General features: G+C 37.7%; 2 protein-coding genes across 9 annotated transcripts in view; one reads left to right on the top strand and one right to left on the bottom strand.

The window, feature by feature from the left end:
* Positions 1-747, bottom strand: part of LOC102147783 (TATA box-binding protein-associated factor RNA polymerase I subunit A) — a 52,405-nt gene extending 51,658 nt beyond the window's left edge. For 2 of the 5 annotated variants that reach the window (XM_070255733.1, XM_070255732.1), the window contains exon 1: positions 558-736. The gene's annotated coding sequence lies outside the window, so the exon portion shown is untranslated. Of the gene's footprint in view, positions 1-539 lie in introns of all 5 variants that reach the window. The other 3 variants (XM_070255736.1, XM_070255735.1, XM_070255737.1) reach the window with 2 other exon arrangements.
* The window catches only part of EPRS1 (glutamyl-prolyl-tRNA synthetase 1), a 71,862-nt gene continuing 55,005 nt past the window's right edge, over positions 525-17,381 (top strand). For all 4 annotated transcript variants that reach the window (XM_023632725.2, XM_023632724.2, XM_070255728.1 and 1 more), the window contains exons 1-8: positions 525-953; positions 4,758-4,842; positions 7,936-8,035; positions 8,601-8,757; positions 10,718-10,857; positions 12,211-12,305; positions 16,157-16,283; positions 17,047-17,239. In XM_023632725.2, the coding sequence (XP_023488493.2) occupies positions 908-953; positions 4,758-4,842; positions 7,936-8,035; positions 8,601-8,757; positions 10,718-10,857; positions 12,211-12,305; positions 16,157-16,283; positions 17,047-17,239 (943 nt within the window). In that variant the 5' untranslated portion in view covers positions 525-907. The remainder of the gene's footprint in view (positions 954-4,757; positions 4,843-7,935; positions 8,036-8,600; positions 8,758-10,717; positions 10,858-12,210; positions 12,306-16,156; positions 16,284-17,046; positions 17,240-17,381) is intronic.

Consider the following 17,381-nt stretch of genomic DNA (forward strand, 5'->3'; position numbering starts at 1 on the left):
GGGACAGGTAACAGATAACTCCTCTATAGTTGCATTAAGCACCCTAGTCTCCTTTAACCCAGGCAGCACTCCCTAGTGAACACAGGGATGTCTACAGGAGGTTAAGAGAGAATGGGGGTAGGGATGAGTTTGAGATGTTTTTCGTAATCCTCGGCCCCTTGAGCTCGAACACCAGCCCTTGGAGTATGCCTGCAGCGCCCTAACCCTCAAGGGTTTCAGAGGAGGAATCAAATGACCCTCTGAAAGGCACGCAGGCGCAGTCCAGGCAAACAAAGCCGCGACGGACTGGGCAGCGGCTTTTAGTAATGCCTTTTATAAATAAACCCTTTCTTTTAGCTGTTATTTTCAGGTACGAAAATAACTCTTGAAAATACAACTTTCTTTTGAAAAAACAAATGAGGAAACATTAGAAAAGCATCCCCCATTCCCAGTGTTACCATGGCTGTCTGTTTGGTGTGTATACTTTCAGGACTTCCGTGTTTACATAGACACACTACCCACCAAGAACACAAAACACCGTTTGCACATTTTATTCCGACCTTCACGCGAACGCTCACCACACTGCCGTCGTCTCACGACTTGCTTTCCTTGCTTTACGAAGTGTCGTAAACTCTGGTCTGCGGCTGCGTCTTTCCGAATGCGGCGTGGGACGCCACGTTGGCCCTTCGGAGCCTAGCAGACGAGGGGCGGGGTCGAAGAGCCTGGAGCCCGCGGCGTGGCGCAGACGGCGCGCGGCGATGACGCACTGCGGTGTGCGCGAAAACGACGGCGGCCACGGCGCAGGGGCGGGGCGAAGGCTGCGGCAGCGTCAGGCGCGCGCACACGTTGCAGCCTTTCGCTTTCGGCGGGTTGGGGTGGCTCCGGCGCCGGGCAGGCGCCTGACAGGTGGACCTGCAGACTCTTGGAGATGGCGACGCTCTGTCTGACCGTGAATACAGGAGACCCTCCCCTGGGTAAGGGGCCGAGGCCGCCGACCTGTGTGGGTTGCATCAGCCGGGGAGGGTGCGGGGCGGGAAAGGTCGCTGCGCCCCGGCTTTGCGCAGTGGCGGGCTGGGTCGGGGAGATTGGGCCTGCCCCTCTCCCGCGAACTGTACACGGAGTGGGCTCCGCGCCCCCCGCCCGCCCTCTGTCCCCTGGCAGGTGGATCTGCTCCTAAAACAGTTTCCTGGGCGTGGAGGGAGGCGCGGTGTGAGCCCGGGCAGGGCGACACGAGGCTCAGCTTCAGACCCTCTCTCTCAGAGGGATGACTCCCAGCCAACTCCCTTCTCCCGGTTTGAAATGGTTTTCCCTGGAGACTGAGACCTACTCGTAGAAATAGCATGTTAAAACATAAAATGCTATTATTTTCTCGTCCCCTCTTTTAGTATTTCCCCCTATTTATCTTACTTTCCTTTCTCCCTCCTCTCAGAAAAGATCTTCAATCCACTCGACTCAAATTTTCTTTCAGTTTTATTGGGTTTAAAGGGAACAAGGCAGACGGTCGTAGGAGCGTTTAAAATTTCAACTGAGGTTGCATTTATTTTTAATTAGAGGCAGCAGGGTAATTGCTGCAACAACCAGACTGCGGATTGGTGGAGTTGCTTTACTACACACCATATGGATGTAGTAAACGTCGAACGTCACCTTCCTGATCCATCTTAAGTTCGATTTAGAATTGCTTTTTCAACGTGGCCAAGATTATTGTGGACAGATAGCTTAGAATTTCTTCTTTTTTTATTTCTTTGGGAAATTACACAAAAGAATTTACGTAGTTTATTGATCTCGTATTTGTTAATGCACATGTATAGTGTAGACGCACAAGTACTTTTCTAATGTTCCACAAGCCCAGACCTTTAGATACAATTGGGCACATAGGGCTGACAGAATCACTCGTTACATTCTCAACTTTAGTGTCCTTTTGAATCCATTGGAACAAGACCCACAGTTTAATAGCCATTTTAAATATTTTAAAAATGATAATGTTCTGGCATATTGATTCCAGTAATTATGGGCTAACCTCACACAAATCAATGAACTCTAAAAGAAATGGGTTTGATTCTTGTGCTGGAAAGCACTAGACCGTGTGGCCTCATGGTTAATAGCAAAGACGTCTGGTTCCTGGAGACCTGGGTCCAATTCTGGCTGCCACTTACTAGTTACGGAACCTTGGCAAGTTGCTTGTTTGGCTTCTCCTACAGTTTCCTTGTTTTAAGAAAGGAGGAATAATATCTTCCACACAGGGTTGTTGCCAGAATTAAATGAGATTGTAGGTAAAGTTCCCAACACATTTTAGATCAATAGTTATGATTGTTACTAATGTTACTTAGGAAATTACCCGAAAGGTAATAGACCAGTTTCCTTAGTGAATTATAGAACTCAGAACCACATTCTGCCAGTATTCTGGAAGAGTCTTAAAGAAATTTGTTGTCATTTTGAACTATAGACCCGTTATAGAATATTTATTTCTGTTTGTTTCCCCCTCCTTTTTTATTTTTGATTTAATTCTTACCAATCATTTAATTCAAATACATTTTATCTTTAAATAATCAATAACATTAGATGAAACATTTAGAAAAACAGCTTGCATTGCTAGAATTTCCCTATTTTACATGCATTCAGCGTATTTTTTTAATGTTAAAATAATTTCAAACTTAACAAGGTACAAGAATAGAACAAAGAACACTTTTTCCTTTATATGACTGGAGAGCATACTGCAGGTAATGATGCTTCAACACCCCAGAATACTCCAGTGTACATCTCTCACAAGCAAGGAAACTCTACATGACTTCACAGGACCATCAAAATCAGGAAATACGCATTGATACAGTTTTTCCTTCTAGTGCATGGAACCATTCCTATTCCAACACTAGTTGTTCCAATGGTACCTCCATAGTGCAGGGACCAAAATCCAGGATCATGCTTCGTTTGTGCCTAGTTGTCATGTCTCCCCAGTTTCTTTCAATCTGGAATAGTTTTTTAGTCTTTTCTTGGCTTTCATAGCTTTGACCTCCCTGAAGATTACAGGCCCCTTCGTGAAGAATGTCCCTTGATCAGGTTGTTTTACATTTCCTCGTGGCTAGTTTCAGGCTACACATGTTTAGAAAAATTAGCACGGAAGTGATTTGTTGTTCTTCATTTCAGCCCATTAATTGGTGCATGAATTTAACTCCCCCCCTTACTGATGACGATAACCTTGATTACTTAAGATGGTATCTGTGAGCTTTCCCCACTACAAAGTTTTCCCTTTGTAATTAACAGGCATTTTGTGGGGAGATGCTGTGGGATCATGCAAACGTTCCACTCCTCATCAAAACTTACTCGCTGGTTTCAGCATCCATGGATGCTTCCTGCCCAACATGGTTGTTAGTAAGATGCTGCCAAATGGTGACCTTTCCGTTCTGCCATTCCTTCTGCATGCATTAGTCGGCATTTTTCTGTGAGAAGAGCTTCCTCTTTCCCATTGAAAAAAAATTCATAGCAAAATGAACTCAGTAGGTTATAGTCTGTTTTATTTATTTTCAATTTCTATTTTTAAAATTTAAAAACTTTATTTTTTAAAATTAGTTGTATTGACTTATGACTTGTATATATTAAAGTTCACCACTTCTAAGTGTACAGATTGGTTGACAAATATATACAGTGTGTGACCTACACCACAATAATGATATAGAATATTTTCATTGCTCCAGAAAGTTCCCTCATGCCATTTGCAACCTATCCCCTTTCCTCATCTCTGGCCTCTGATAGCCACTGATCTGCTTTCTGTCACTGTTGTTTTGCTTATTCTAAAATTTCATATACATTGAGTCATATCATATGTATTTTTTTGTACCTAGGGTAAAGCTTTGAGATTCATCTTTGTTGTTGCCTATAACAGTAGTTCATTCTTTTTATTTGGTGTATAGGTTTCTGTTGTATGGATACACTAAAATTTATATCATTTACTTTAGTGGTCGAATTGCCCCTATTTGCCAGTGGGAGCCCCTCCAAGCTAGTCTCTGTGTCTTTTTGGCATATCTCTTATCCTTCTTTGAGTACATTTTGCTTTCTCGCACAGTGAGATTTTCCAGGTTTATCTTGTGCTTTCCTTGCCACAGTGCTGTTTTCAGTGGAGCATATTTAAAAGCCAATATCTGGGCACTAGTTGTCCATTTTAGCCAAATAAGGGACAAAGAAATAATGAATCAACTTAGTAAACTGTATTCTGTGTTGAGAAGAAGATTATATTGTGTTTTAGAGTTCAAGTTCTGGCCTATCTTAGACCTGCATTCAAATCCTGACTGCCACATATTTAGTCAAGGACTTTGGGCTAATTATTTAATCCTTTGAAGCCTCGGTTTCCTCTTCTGTAAAATGGTGATAAAGGTGTCTACCTCTTAAAGTTATTACAAAGATTAGAAATTATAGGGACTGTACAGGATTTAGCACAGTGCCAACCACATAGTAATTGTTCAAATACTGTTAACAATAGCATTTATAAAAGCATTATTCTAATTTCTTTTTGTCTCCCGATGGAGGACAAGATTAATTTCAGTGTCCCTAATTGGAAGCTGAGTGTACTCAAAAGCAGCTGGACTGCGCCGGTGAATGGATTCTGATTTGTTATTTCTCCAAGACCAGATGACTATGCTTTCTGTTTACAGACTACTGAGAAAAAAATTTGCTCCATGCAGGGCTTAATATTGGTTTGTTGACTCATCCTATTGCTTTATGATTCAAGTTTTAAATACTAGGTTGTTTGTAAAGAGAAATAAATCTTTTCATCTCGATATTTTTAGGAGCATTATTGGCAGTAGAACATGTGAAAGACACTGTCAGCATTTCTGTTGAAGAAGGGAAAGAGAATATTCTTCGTGTGTCTGAGTAAGTGCTTTTACGTCTTTGTTTTCAGTGCTGAACAGCATTTTAAAAATATTCAGGATTAAATGTATGCTTGTTTTACTTCCTAATTGGTAGATCGTCCCTAGAAGAAAATATGCTTTTCCTCATTCTAAAAGAACCATATGTACCCAGAGACTTAAATTTGTCAGCAAGCTGTCTAATTTCACTTGTAATCTGTTTAAGAGAAACTGGAAATGTACAGAAAGACTTATATATAAGAGTTTTTAATTCCATTGTAATTTATTCTGGTGGAAAATTGGAAGTGCAGTCATGTGCTGCATAGTGATTTTTGAGTCAACGATGGACAGCTATTACAATGGTGGTCCCATAAGATTAATACCATATAGCCTAGGTGTGTGGTAGGCTATATCATCGAGGTTCTGTAAGTATTCTTTGTGATGTTTGCACAACGATGAAATTGGCTGACACGTTTCTCAGAATGTATCCCTGTCATTAAGCAACACATGACTGTATTTAGAATCAATACTAATAGGAAATAAGTAAAGTTGGTAAGTCCACAGCATGGAATATTAGACATTTCTGAAAGAGAGGCTTATGAATAATTTTTATGGATATGTTCATAATCTAATATTAATAGAAGAGCAAGACGTAAATGTAAAATTACATACCTGCATAGAAAAATATGTTTGAGAAGTATACAACAGTTTTAATAGTATTTGTTTCTGGGTCATGGAATTGTGGGTGATTTTTTTTTTGTTCTTTTTACTTCTCTGTGTTTTCAAATTTTTCTACAGTGAGCATATACTGTATGCTCTCGATTAAAGTGAATCAGCATCCAGGATATATAGAAGATTGAGTGCCCTTGGACTTAGCTGTTTCTTTTGGAACCCACTGAAAAGAATAAAAAGAACTGGAAAGGGAGACGTTATTCTCTTACATAATGAAAGTGAGGAATAGACACAACCTGGTTTCAGATTCTTTTAAGAATACTTTTCCAGATAGGGGAATCTGGACCAAACTGAAAGAGGGTTTCAAAGATATTCTCAAACAGGGTGCAGATTTTGAAATATGTTTAAAAGGTCCATAATAAACTTACAGAAAGGCTTGTGTTGGGGAAGGGGCAAGATATACAAAATACATGCAACAAACACGGCCTTCTCCCCATCTCCTCCCTCCTGTCTTTGTAGTTGTATCATAATTTTGCTTAGATCACCATTCAGTGCTTACATTATAATAACTTTGTAAGTTTTATACACTGCCAAACCACGCATTATGATTACTTTTCATGCATAACTTTTACTTTGCGTAGAATAAGTGTTTACTTTTTTCTCTTTCTTCTGAAGTCTTTCTGATTCCTGATCTTTTCTATGTGACTTCAAGAAGTACACAGGAATCTTCCTTTAGGATTCAGTATTCTGAAATTTCACAATAATATGCTTTAGTCTGGAACGATTTTTCCTCTCTTCTACTGGGCGTTTGGTTGCTCCTTTCAATGTGGAAACTTAGAAATAATTCTGTTTTTGGAAATTGAAAAATTTTTTCTTTGATGATTTTTTCCTCTCTAATTTTTGTTCTTTATGTGGATGTTGAGATTAGTCCTCTTACTTTCTTAAGTATCACCTTCATCTTCCATCTATTTTTTCATTTTTCTTTACTTTCTGGAGAGTTCTTTAACTTTATCACCTCATTTTTCTATTTAGTTTTTCATTTCTGCTCTTATTTCTTTAATATCTTAGAATTAAGTTTTTTGTATTTTCTGGATACTCCTTTTGCAGTATCCTGTTCTTGTTTTATGATTGCAGTAGTATATTGTTCCATTGTCAGAAAAATTTGCTTATTTACTTACTTTTTAAGCTTTCTTTTCTGTAGTTTGTCCAAGTTACATTTTTCTGTGTGTTTATTTTGGTTGCTATCTTTCAAGTTAAAGGCTTTCTTCAAATATTTGGTAACTCCTCATGGCGTTGTCAGATTTTTGACTGGAAGACTAAGGGTATTTATGAGTTCCAAACTCAAGGCTGGGCTTGTCAGCTCTGAGCTTTGCTCTGGGATGATCCGATTGAGCTGTTCATTTGGGGGAACTTCTGGTTCTAGCACCTTTGGGTCTTTCCTTTTGGGCTGATGAGGTTGTCCAGAGAAGACTTTCAGTCTCCTGTTTGGAAGGTGAAGAAGAGCAGGTGTCTGAAGATTCTGGCAGCTGAGGGTAGGGAAAAGGCTGAGGTTCGCAGCATCCAGTCTGCATGTATTTTATCCTCCCTGTTGTCTGTGTAGCCCAGGTCGCATCTGTGCCAGTTTCCCCCAGTCGAGAGACCCTCTGTTCCACTCTTTAGAGAATAAGGCTCCAGTTTTTGCTGGGATTGGGTAAGAGAAGTAGCCCAGCTGTGCAGAATAGGGTTTGAAGGTGTCTGTTTCCAACTTTTTTTTTTTTTTTTTTCCTGACTGATTCTTGAATAGACTTTGAACCAGTCCTTCTTATTTTAGCCCCAATTCATTCTCACTTCCAAGGATGCCTAGTTCCATTGATTAGTAAGTTTTTGGAGAATTCTAAAATTAATTTGGATTGGTTTTCAGCTTCGTCTACTGTCCACTTAAGATTTAGTTTTTTTGGGCCTGTTAAATCCAACTGCTTTCTAGTTTGCGAAATTTTATTGCTTTTGTCTCCTTAGTCTCTTTTTCCTTATGGGTTTGTGTCGTCTTAAAAAATAATTTTTGCAAAACAATTTTGATGGAGTTTGATCTGTCATCTTTACCTGGAAGTTGATAAAATTAGCCTCTTTATGACAGTATGTCCTTGGCTTCTTTGCCTTGATTTATCTTAAATCATTGTTATTCTCAATATTCCGATTATATTTTCACCACTGAATAGACATGTAGAAACTAACAGTTACCAGGATGAAGCATCATAGAGATAGCATACTCTGAAGTGAATTGTTGAATTTAGCTGAACATTTCAGAATAAATTGTAGTTTGATAGAAATAAAGAACAAAGTAGACCTGTTTTTTTAATATAGTACAAAGTATATGTTAAATGTGATTTCTATTTTTATATTTCGTAAGTCTCATGACTTACTGATTTGCTAGAGCAACAGTAATATTTTATTTCATACTATATTCTAGAAATGTGGTCTTCACGGATGTAAATTCCATACTTCGCTACTTGGCTAGAGTTGCAGCGACAGCTGGGCTCTATGGCTCTAACCTGATGGAACATACTGAGGTAAGGAATGAACAGTTCCTGCGTTGTGTTTTGTTTTGTTTTGATTTATGCTTCTGTTCTTTTGAGAACCTCATCATTTTATTGTTGGCTTATGTACTATTATTCTATTTAAGGATATTAATGGAATGTTAGTTATAGATCAAGTTAAGGAATTCTTATCTTGTTTTTATTTTCAGAAAAAGTCTCTTAGCTCCTAAGTTTGAACTTTTAATCCCATACTAGCTGTCTTATTCGGTTATATTGGGTGCTGTCTTCCTCTTCTTAGATTCCTAGAATTTCATAACTGGATGGGACTGTATAGATAATGAATGCAACTTCCTTACTTTACAGATGATGAACAGGTTTAGAAAAATTAAAAGGTTTGCTGAAGGTCACACACAGAGTTCGGGTCCATTTTCCTTTCTGAGTATACCTTATTTAGTTAGTTAAAGCAGTAGATTAACTTTCCATACTAAATTCTGTAATTTGGGATAAGAAAGGCATGGGGTTCTAACTGAGGTCATTTTTTTGTTTGTTTAAAGCTAAACCCTGGGGTGCATTTCTTTTCTGTCTTTTGTGTTGACAGATTGATCACTGGTTGGAGTTTAGTGCTACAAAACTGTCTTCATGTGATTTGTTTGCTTCTGCAGTCAACGAGCTCAATCATTGCCTGTCTCTGAGAACATTCTTAGTTGGAAACTCTTTGAGCTTAGCAGATTTATGTGTTTGGGCCACCCTAAAAGGTATCAATAATTCTTCTTAAAGAATGTTCTGTCTTAATTATTTAATATTTTGCTGGATAAGAAGTACACATATTTCTATGTATATGAATGGGCATATCTGTATATCTACATCTATAGGCAGTCACTTATGACTTTCTTACAAAGAAATAACCATCCTGGCTATGTTATTCCTATCCGGTCACAAGATTTCCCTCTCATCTGCTGTCCCCGGGGGTCATCGCTCTCTCACTACCCCAGCACCCCTCTTGCCTTTGGAGCTGACCTCATTCCTGCTAAAGAAGCTTTCATCATAAAGAAGTCATTTATCTCAGCATCTCTTCCATCTCAGCCATTGCTTTACTCCAGGCATTGTCATCTCTGACTTGCTTGTTACTCAGTAGGTGTGTGAGTGGGTGTGGTGGTCTGGAGTTGTTCCTCTGGGAAGTCACTTTTTACCTCTTCTATGACTAGTCTGCAACAGGTAAGGATATGGGATTGATGAGAGGTACAAAGGGGACTGGAGTGTTGTTAGTTTATTTTCTTTAAAAAAAAAAAAACTAAAGCAAATATGTCAAAATATTCTATCACTCTTTAAATCTGGGTTATGTGGGGTTTTTTTCCTATATTGTCTATACTCTTTTGTGGCTTAAACTTTTCTCCAAATTAAGTTAAATTGTAATAATAACCAACATAAAACGAAGGCCCTTTCTAATTACACCTTTTTATGTATAGGTTTGTTTATGACATTTTTGTCTATTTTGATTTTTGACTTAATATTTATGAAAGATAATTATCTTAAGAATTTAATGATGTTAAAGGGTTAAATATACTTTTCTTTAGTACCTACTTTTGATGTTATACCTGAAGAAATGAGCTACTTATACTTCTTTTTTTTTTGAGGAAGATTAGCCCTGAGCTAACATCTGCCACCAATATTCCTCTTTTTTGCTGAGGGAGACTGGCCCTGAGCTAACCTCTGTGCTCATCTTCCTCTACTTTATACATAGGATGCCTCCGACAGCATTGCTTGACAAGTGATGTGTAGGTCTGCACCTGGGATACGAACTGGTGAACCCCAGGGTGCCAAAGCGGAATGTGCGAACTTAACCACTGCACCACTGGGCCAACCCCTACTTCTACTTTTTTCTTTTTGAGTAAGATTAGCCTTGAGCTAACATCTGCCACCAATCTTCCTCTTTTTTGCTGGGGAAGACTGGCCCTTAGCTAACATCCATGCCCATCTTCCTCTACTTTATATGTGGGACGCCTGCCACAGCATGGCTTGACAAGCGGTGCGTAGGTCCACACCCAGGATCCGAACCAGCAAAGCAGAATGTGTGAACCTAACTGCTGTACCACCAGGCCGGCCCCCCTACTTCTACTTCTTTTTTTTTTTTTTTTTTTTTTTCTTAAAGATTTTATTTTTTCCTTTTTCTCCCCAAAGCCCCCCAGTAGATAGTTGTGTATTCTTCGTTGTGGGTTCCTCTAGTTGTGGCATGTGGGACGCTGCCTCAGCATGGTCTGACGAGCAGTGCCATGTCCGCGCCCAGGATTCGAACCGACAAAACACTGGGCCGCCTGCAGCGGAGCGCGCGAACTTAACCACTCGGCCACGGGGCCAGCCCCCCTACTTCTACTTCTTGATCTTGATTTTTGTTTTGTTCTCTAGTTGATCTGCTGAAAGCTTTTCTTTTATCATGAAATGTACCATCAGCCTTATAGTGGGGGTGGCAGAGGTCAGGGCAGGATTAATATTCACTTCAGGGAATTGAACTGAAAAAATATTTTTAATTAACTTTTGTGAATTCTGTAAAATATATTAAATTATTAGAAAATATTTCAATGTATACCTAGATTTAAAAAATTTCACTATAGAAGTGCAACATTAAGCCATCTCATTTACTTAGATTAACCACGATTGAAACTTTGCTTTTGAAGTTGCAGATTTATTGAATGGTTTTAAAATTGTGTTTGCTAATAGGAAATGCTGCTTGGCAGGAACAGTTGAGCCAGAGCAAAGCTCCCGTTCATGTGAAGCGTTGGTTTGGCTTTCTTGAAGCCCAGCAGGCCTTCCAGTCAGTAGGTACCAAGTGGAATGTTTCAGCAGCCAAAGCTAAAGTGGTAAGCCTGTTTAATTTTTTTTAATGTTGACATCTCTGCCTGTCTTAGACCCTAGATCTGAAAAAAAGTTATTCCTATTCATAGTTTATTTTCTTTTCATGAATAGAAGATATTCTTGGAAGAATCTGCCATTGTTAAGTCTTGGTTTGACTTTGTTTTACTACATAAAGCCTTAATCTTTGTAATTATATATGTAAAAAATTATCATCACCCAGTGTGTGTCCCTTAGGAAATCCAAACTCTAAGTAACTAAAATCTTACTATTTCACTGCTCTAACAATGCTTTCTTCCTCCTGAATATCCTATTGTCTGTTTTGTGAACCATTGACCATTGAGTCCTGGGCTTCTGTAGAGCCTTTTTGTTGATTCTGTAGGAGGATGTGACATAGAGTACAGTAGAAAAGGTCCTCTTCCCCGGCCAGAGTTGCTCTGCTTTGTTCTGTTTTATATATTTGGCATGTGTAGTAAAAGTTGCACTGTGAAAGTTTTTTGATCCAGTAAAATTTGAAAACTAATACCTGCTTGTGTAAAGACATCACAATCTACTAACTTGTTTTGGCTCAAAATGTTCACTCATCCTTCACCACTTTTCACATCTAGTTGGTCAGCAAGTTCTATCTATTATTACTTCTCATATCTATAAATTTGTTTTCTGTCTCCACTGATGTTAATTTTTATTGAGGCCTTGTTACCCCCTGCTTGATTTAATACCATGATCTCATCACTGAATTTCCTTTCTTTGATCTCTCTTTTTTCTAGTTCAGCCTCTGTACTGTCTGAATATCATTTTAGAAAATACGAATAAATGGTCCCATTATCTCTGAGAACTCTCCGTTGCCTAAAACATAAAAGCCAAGCTTATAAGGACCTTTATGTTTTGGACTTAATCAACTATTTCAACTTCCTTGCCTACCCACCTCATAGGCATCCCTACCTTTCCATGGACTTTGCACTGCTCTTCGCTGCCTTTGTGTCTTACCTGTGCTGTTATTCCTTTTCTTAGAAAGAATGCCCTTATAGCCTCTCCATCTGATGTATTTGCACTTATTTTTTAAGATCCACTTTGTTTCTTACCTCCTTTTAATCTTTTTTTGATGACCCTAGATGCTGTTTGTTAGCTTCAACTGACTGCTTTAAGAGCGCCCTATACATGCATACACAGATCTCTGTGACTGTCGTTTGGTGTTATTTACCTCCTTCACAAGATTTTGAGTCCCAAGTGCAGGGATGATGTTCTAGTCCTCGTTTTTCTCATAAGCATGCCTGGTACCTAGTGTGTACTGAGTAAGTATTTGTTGAATGTATTCTTAAACATTTAACCAGATTAACTATTTTTGTTGTGTTGTTTTTCAGGCACCTGAGAAAAAGCAAGATATTGGGAAATTTGTTGAGCTTCCGGGTGCTGAGATGGGAAAGGTTACTGTCAGATTTCCTCCAGAGGCTAGTGGGTAAGAAAATATAGCTTATAATTACAATCGAATGTATTTACTGGAAAAGCTTTAAGACAGTTACTAAATACTTTCAATATTAATATGTTCATAATATAGAAGAAAATAAGTAGGATTTTAATTGTAGGAGTTAAAATTCTAAACATCGTAATAGTTTCTTAATTATTGACCATGTTAATTTATTGACTTTGTAGGTTTAGTTTATTAAAGAATACGAGAGACATTTTTATTTTACCTCAGACAGAATTTTAATTATAAATAGAAAAATATCCGTGACTGGAAAGATTTGTTTTATTTATGTTTTGAGGTATTTAGGCTTTCATTTATAAGGATTTGCATTTATACCCTGGGCAGTCCTTTCATTTAGTAGTAGAAGTTATGGTAGAATTGTTATTGTTATTATTTTCTTTTGCTGATGAAGATTCACCCTGAGCTAATCTCTGTGCCAGTCTTCCTCTATTTTGTATGTGGGTTGCTACAACAGCGTGGCCGCTGATGAGTGGTGTAGGTTGGTGCCTGGGAACTGAACCCGGGCTGCCAAAGCAGAGCGCAGCGAACTTAACCACTAGGCCACAGGGCCGGTCCCTAGAATTAAGTTGTTATTTTCTTCCCAAATAAAGGAAGGGAGTCCTGAAATGCCCATTCCTATTCAGTTCTTTCCATTATTAGCAGGTTTCCCAACGCCTTTCACTCTTGGCGACCATGGAAAATAGTATTTGAATAGCTCATTAGGGGAAAAGACTGTTCTGGCTGGAGGCCACCAGCATGTAGCTGCCTCAGGCCTTGCCCAGTGTTCCCCAGGGCTGATGGGAGTCTGCCTTTGCACACACATCAGCCTCTTTGAAGCATCCGGGACATGCTTTGTCATAGAGCCCTTCTAGTGATATTAATATAATAAAATGCCTTTTTTTAAAGCAGTTAGCCTCACTTAGTAACTTAACCATTAGGAAAGTATTGTATCATATTTTGTAAATGAGATGATTATTTTTTTCCAGTTTGTTTAATTTCAGATTTTGTATTCTGTAGCCAGATTCTTACTCATCTGTGGTAAACGGAATGTGTAGGCAATAGAAAATGGCAGATAAGGAAGCAATTTCATTTTAGCTGTATATTCATAGTTCTTCACAAACTATTTCATAAGCACCATTAACAGCAGAATCAGTTTTAGAATTCCACATCTTCTCTCTGCTTTTCTAAGTTTGCTGGTTTAGGTGGTGAAGTAAAGGACAGGTAGAAAGAGATGAAAGAGAAGTAATGATTCTGGAAAATCCACGGACTACCTCATTAAATGATTGGTAGTCAATTGAGTGAAAGCAGTCTCACAAAAATATAGAAAGATTCAAGAAGGACAAATGTTCAAATAGCATCGCTATAAATAGCCACTGCTAAAAAAAGTGGCTTTTACCAAACTATTAGAATCACTACCCAATGGGACAACTATGACCTCTCATACCAAGTACACAGGAGCAGCATATCTGGTGGTAGGGACCCAAGATGTCTGTGGGAATTAAACCATAAACAGCAGTGGCTGTTTATAGCGATGCTGTTTGAACATTTGTCCTTTTTGAATCTTTCTGTGTTTTTTGTCAACACTTCTTGGACTAGTGAGCTTCTCGTGTTTATTATTTACTGCATAAAATATGTTTATCTGTTCTAAATTATGTCAATTTCAAAGACCATGCTCTTGGCTGAATAGTTTGGAGATTTGGAATATAAATCAATGTTCAGGTTATTAAAATATTCATAATTTTGATCATATCCCCTTTTACTGCTAAAGAATTCTTAATTATTTGTTAAATAGTTTTTTTCCTTTTCTCTGTCTTGCGTGAAAGACCAGAAGGCTTGACTTTTGCATTTTATTCTTGTTCTTAACTAACATGTATATGGTACCTGTTACGTGCAGGTACCACCAAGCGCTTTACATCTAGTAACTTATTTAATTCTAACAGCCCTGTGAGGAAGGCACTGTTATTATCTCCATTTTACAAATGTTTTTGAAACTGATTCATATAACGTTTTAGCAACTTGCCAAACTCAAACCTACGCTGTCTGGCTCTAGATATGACTAAAAATTACATTGCCTTTGTCTGTTGTATGTGGCAGAAGCCCAATTCAGCATCAGTACTAACGCAGCATGAATCTTATTTTCTTTAGCTATTTTGATACAGATTGTCTCTTGAGCTGATTAATTACCTAGTGAACATTTTATAGTCCTCTTAGTTTCTTGAGGTTTAGAACTGCACACATTATTGCAGATTTAGAAATATCTTTAAGAATAAGATAATGGTTTGATTTCATGACTCCTCTTAAATTAATTACTGTACATAAAGCCCATTGACTGTCAAATAGTAGGTAGTCAGTGACTGTTAATCTTTTCTTTTTTCTCTTCTTAACAATATGTATATTATGTTGTTGGGGGTAACACTTTAAGGGAAAACTGCACACAGTGTTTGTTTCTTTCTTGGAACTCACAGTCCTTTATTTTATTTTAAATAAAATTTTATTTTAGAATAGTTTTATATTTACAGGAATGTTGCAAAAGTAGTAAAAAAAAAAAAAAAAAGTTCCCATATCCCCTGTACCCAGTTTTCCCTAATGTGTTAGCATCTAACATTACTATGGTACCTTTGTCACAGTTAATGATCCAATGTTGATATATTATATTAGCTAAACTCCATACCTTTTTGATTTCATTAGTTTTTCCCTGATATGCTTTTTCTGTTCTAAGATTTCATCTGGGATACCACTTACAGCCCTTTATTTTATGCAGAAAGTTTTGTATAACTGTAAATGCATTGTATTGTACTTGTCTGCATTAACCTGTGCATATAAACTCTTTAAAATTGAATCATTAATCTAGAATGCTCCATGAGTTTCTTAAAAATGGATTTATTTGAAAAATGGTCTAAAGACATAAGGGGTTGTGTTTTTCCTTCCTCTGTTGATATTAACCAAGATTACAGGTGTGCGTGAAACCAGGTGACTGTAGAACAGTGCAACTGCAGCTACTGTTATCAGTGGGAGCTGCTAACAGTGAGAGCTGATTATTTAAACTTTCTTTCCCTGTGCCTTGTTTGCTGCTGAATTAAGTGTATTTCCAACAACAGTGGTATAGGATGTTACTTTTTACCCACTTCAGTGATAGAGGAGGATGTTGATATGTAATGTCATCAACAGTACCTCTGATTTATTTTATTCCTTGTAACTGTCAACTGCCCGTAGGAACAGAATAGTGTTTCTATAGATTGTGATTCATGGGGTGCTGGTACTGGATGAGATCTTCAAGATCATTTAGGCAAAATCCCTTTATTTTGGCATCTGAGAAAACTGAAGCTTAGAGAAGTAAAGTGGCTTTTCTGTGGCTCCTTATCCTCATGTGTTGTTTCATTTAGTTATCACAGTGACAGTGGCAGTCTCAGAGGTGCTTCTCTCTAATGGGCATTAGGTGGGTGCCCAGTCCTCACTAGCATCGGGTCTTATTAAAGACACTGCCTTATAGCATTGGAAACAGTTATGGAAGCAGTTTTCCTCTAACTAAGTGACCATTTATTCTTCTGTAACAAAAAGAAAAAGAAGATTCTCCTTAATGTTGTAATATTTGTAAATAACTTGTACGTTTGTGAGATTTTATATATGGAATTGTTTTTTATTATTTTATAAATGTTGTAGTCTTTTTTCCTTCCTGTCAGGGTCAAATTTTCTATCACAGTACTTCTTGCTAGAAAATGAAATATGACTGGAGTACCAACTAGAAGGATTTTTGTTTAGTTCTCATCTCCTCAAGAAGGTTAAGTTTAAGTATTTAGTTAAAACATGTTAATGAGTTTCTTTGTGAAATGTTTTTGTTTTAGTTACTTACACATTGGGCATGCAAAAGCTGCTCTTCTGAACCAGCACTACCAGGTTAACTTTAAAGGGAAACTGATCATGAGATTTGATGACACAAATCCTGAAAAAGAAAAGGAAGATTTTGAGAAGGTAATTAAAGGTGTAGTGATGACCTTTTTTCAGAAAAATTAATTAAAATTAGAGGGTGACCTGATACCTTCACGGTATGAAAGTAAATTAAGTTTGTTCTCATAGCTGCTTTTTTTCCTCATCTGTGTATTCTGTGTCTGAGACCTAAGCCCAGAAATATTGAGCTCCCATACGAAAAATCTTCAGTTTATTTTTTTCTTCCTCAATTGTTGTAGAATATACCTAAGTGCTATATTTTCCTACTACCAATTTCTTAAATGAATTGGTCACTAGAGGCAGGTTTTCTTTTGTCATATGATCTTAAGTTTATGAATGAAACAAACATTAAGTAGGTATTGGAAAACGTGAAGGTTTCCTAGCCTCTTATATCATCTTTATTCAGAGGCACTGAAATTTGTTCAAAGAGAGGGCAAGTAGTTTCCTAGCCTCTTATATCATCTTTATTCAGAGGCACTGCAATTTGTTCAAAGAGAGGGCAAGTAGTTGTCAGTATGACCAGTAATAACCAGCTTTTCCAGAGTAAATGGGAAGCTCCATCATGAGATCAGCTTTTTCAGCTGAAAATTTGGAGGCTAGTATAATGACTATCTCTGTGTTTTTTTGTTTTTTTTCTGGATCTAATATATAACTTCCACAACCATTTTTCAGGCTATATAAGACTGATGGTGTATTGTTACATTTGCCCAAATACAGTTTCAAGGATTGAAAATACACAAGAAAATGCAAAAGATAAACTGATGGTTATTTTGGATTCTTATTGCAGGTTATCTTGGAAGATGTTGCAATGCTTCATATCAAACCAGATCAATTTACTTATACTTCGGATCATTTTGAAACTATAATGAAATATGCAGAGAAACTAATTCAGGAGGGGAAGGCTTATGTGGATGATACTCCTGCTGAGCAGATGAAAGCAGAACGTGAGCAGAGGATTGAATCCAAACATAGAAAAAACTGTAAGGCATATTTGGCGTTTGTATATTTTAAATGATATTCTTCTTGTATTCTCCTGCTTTCGTAGAACATGATTTCTTGTTTGTGAAAGATGCTGGTTTGAAACACATATGGAAATGTGATTCATAGGTTAATTCATCTCAG

The sequence above is a fragment of the Equus caballus genome, chromosome 30 (assembly GCF_041296265.1).
Source record: "Equus caballus isolate H_3958 breed thoroughbred chromosome 30, TB-T2T, whole genome shotgun sequence".
Lineage (NCBI taxonomy): Eukaryota > Metazoa > Chordata > Mammalia > Perissodactyla > Equidae > Equus > Equus caballus.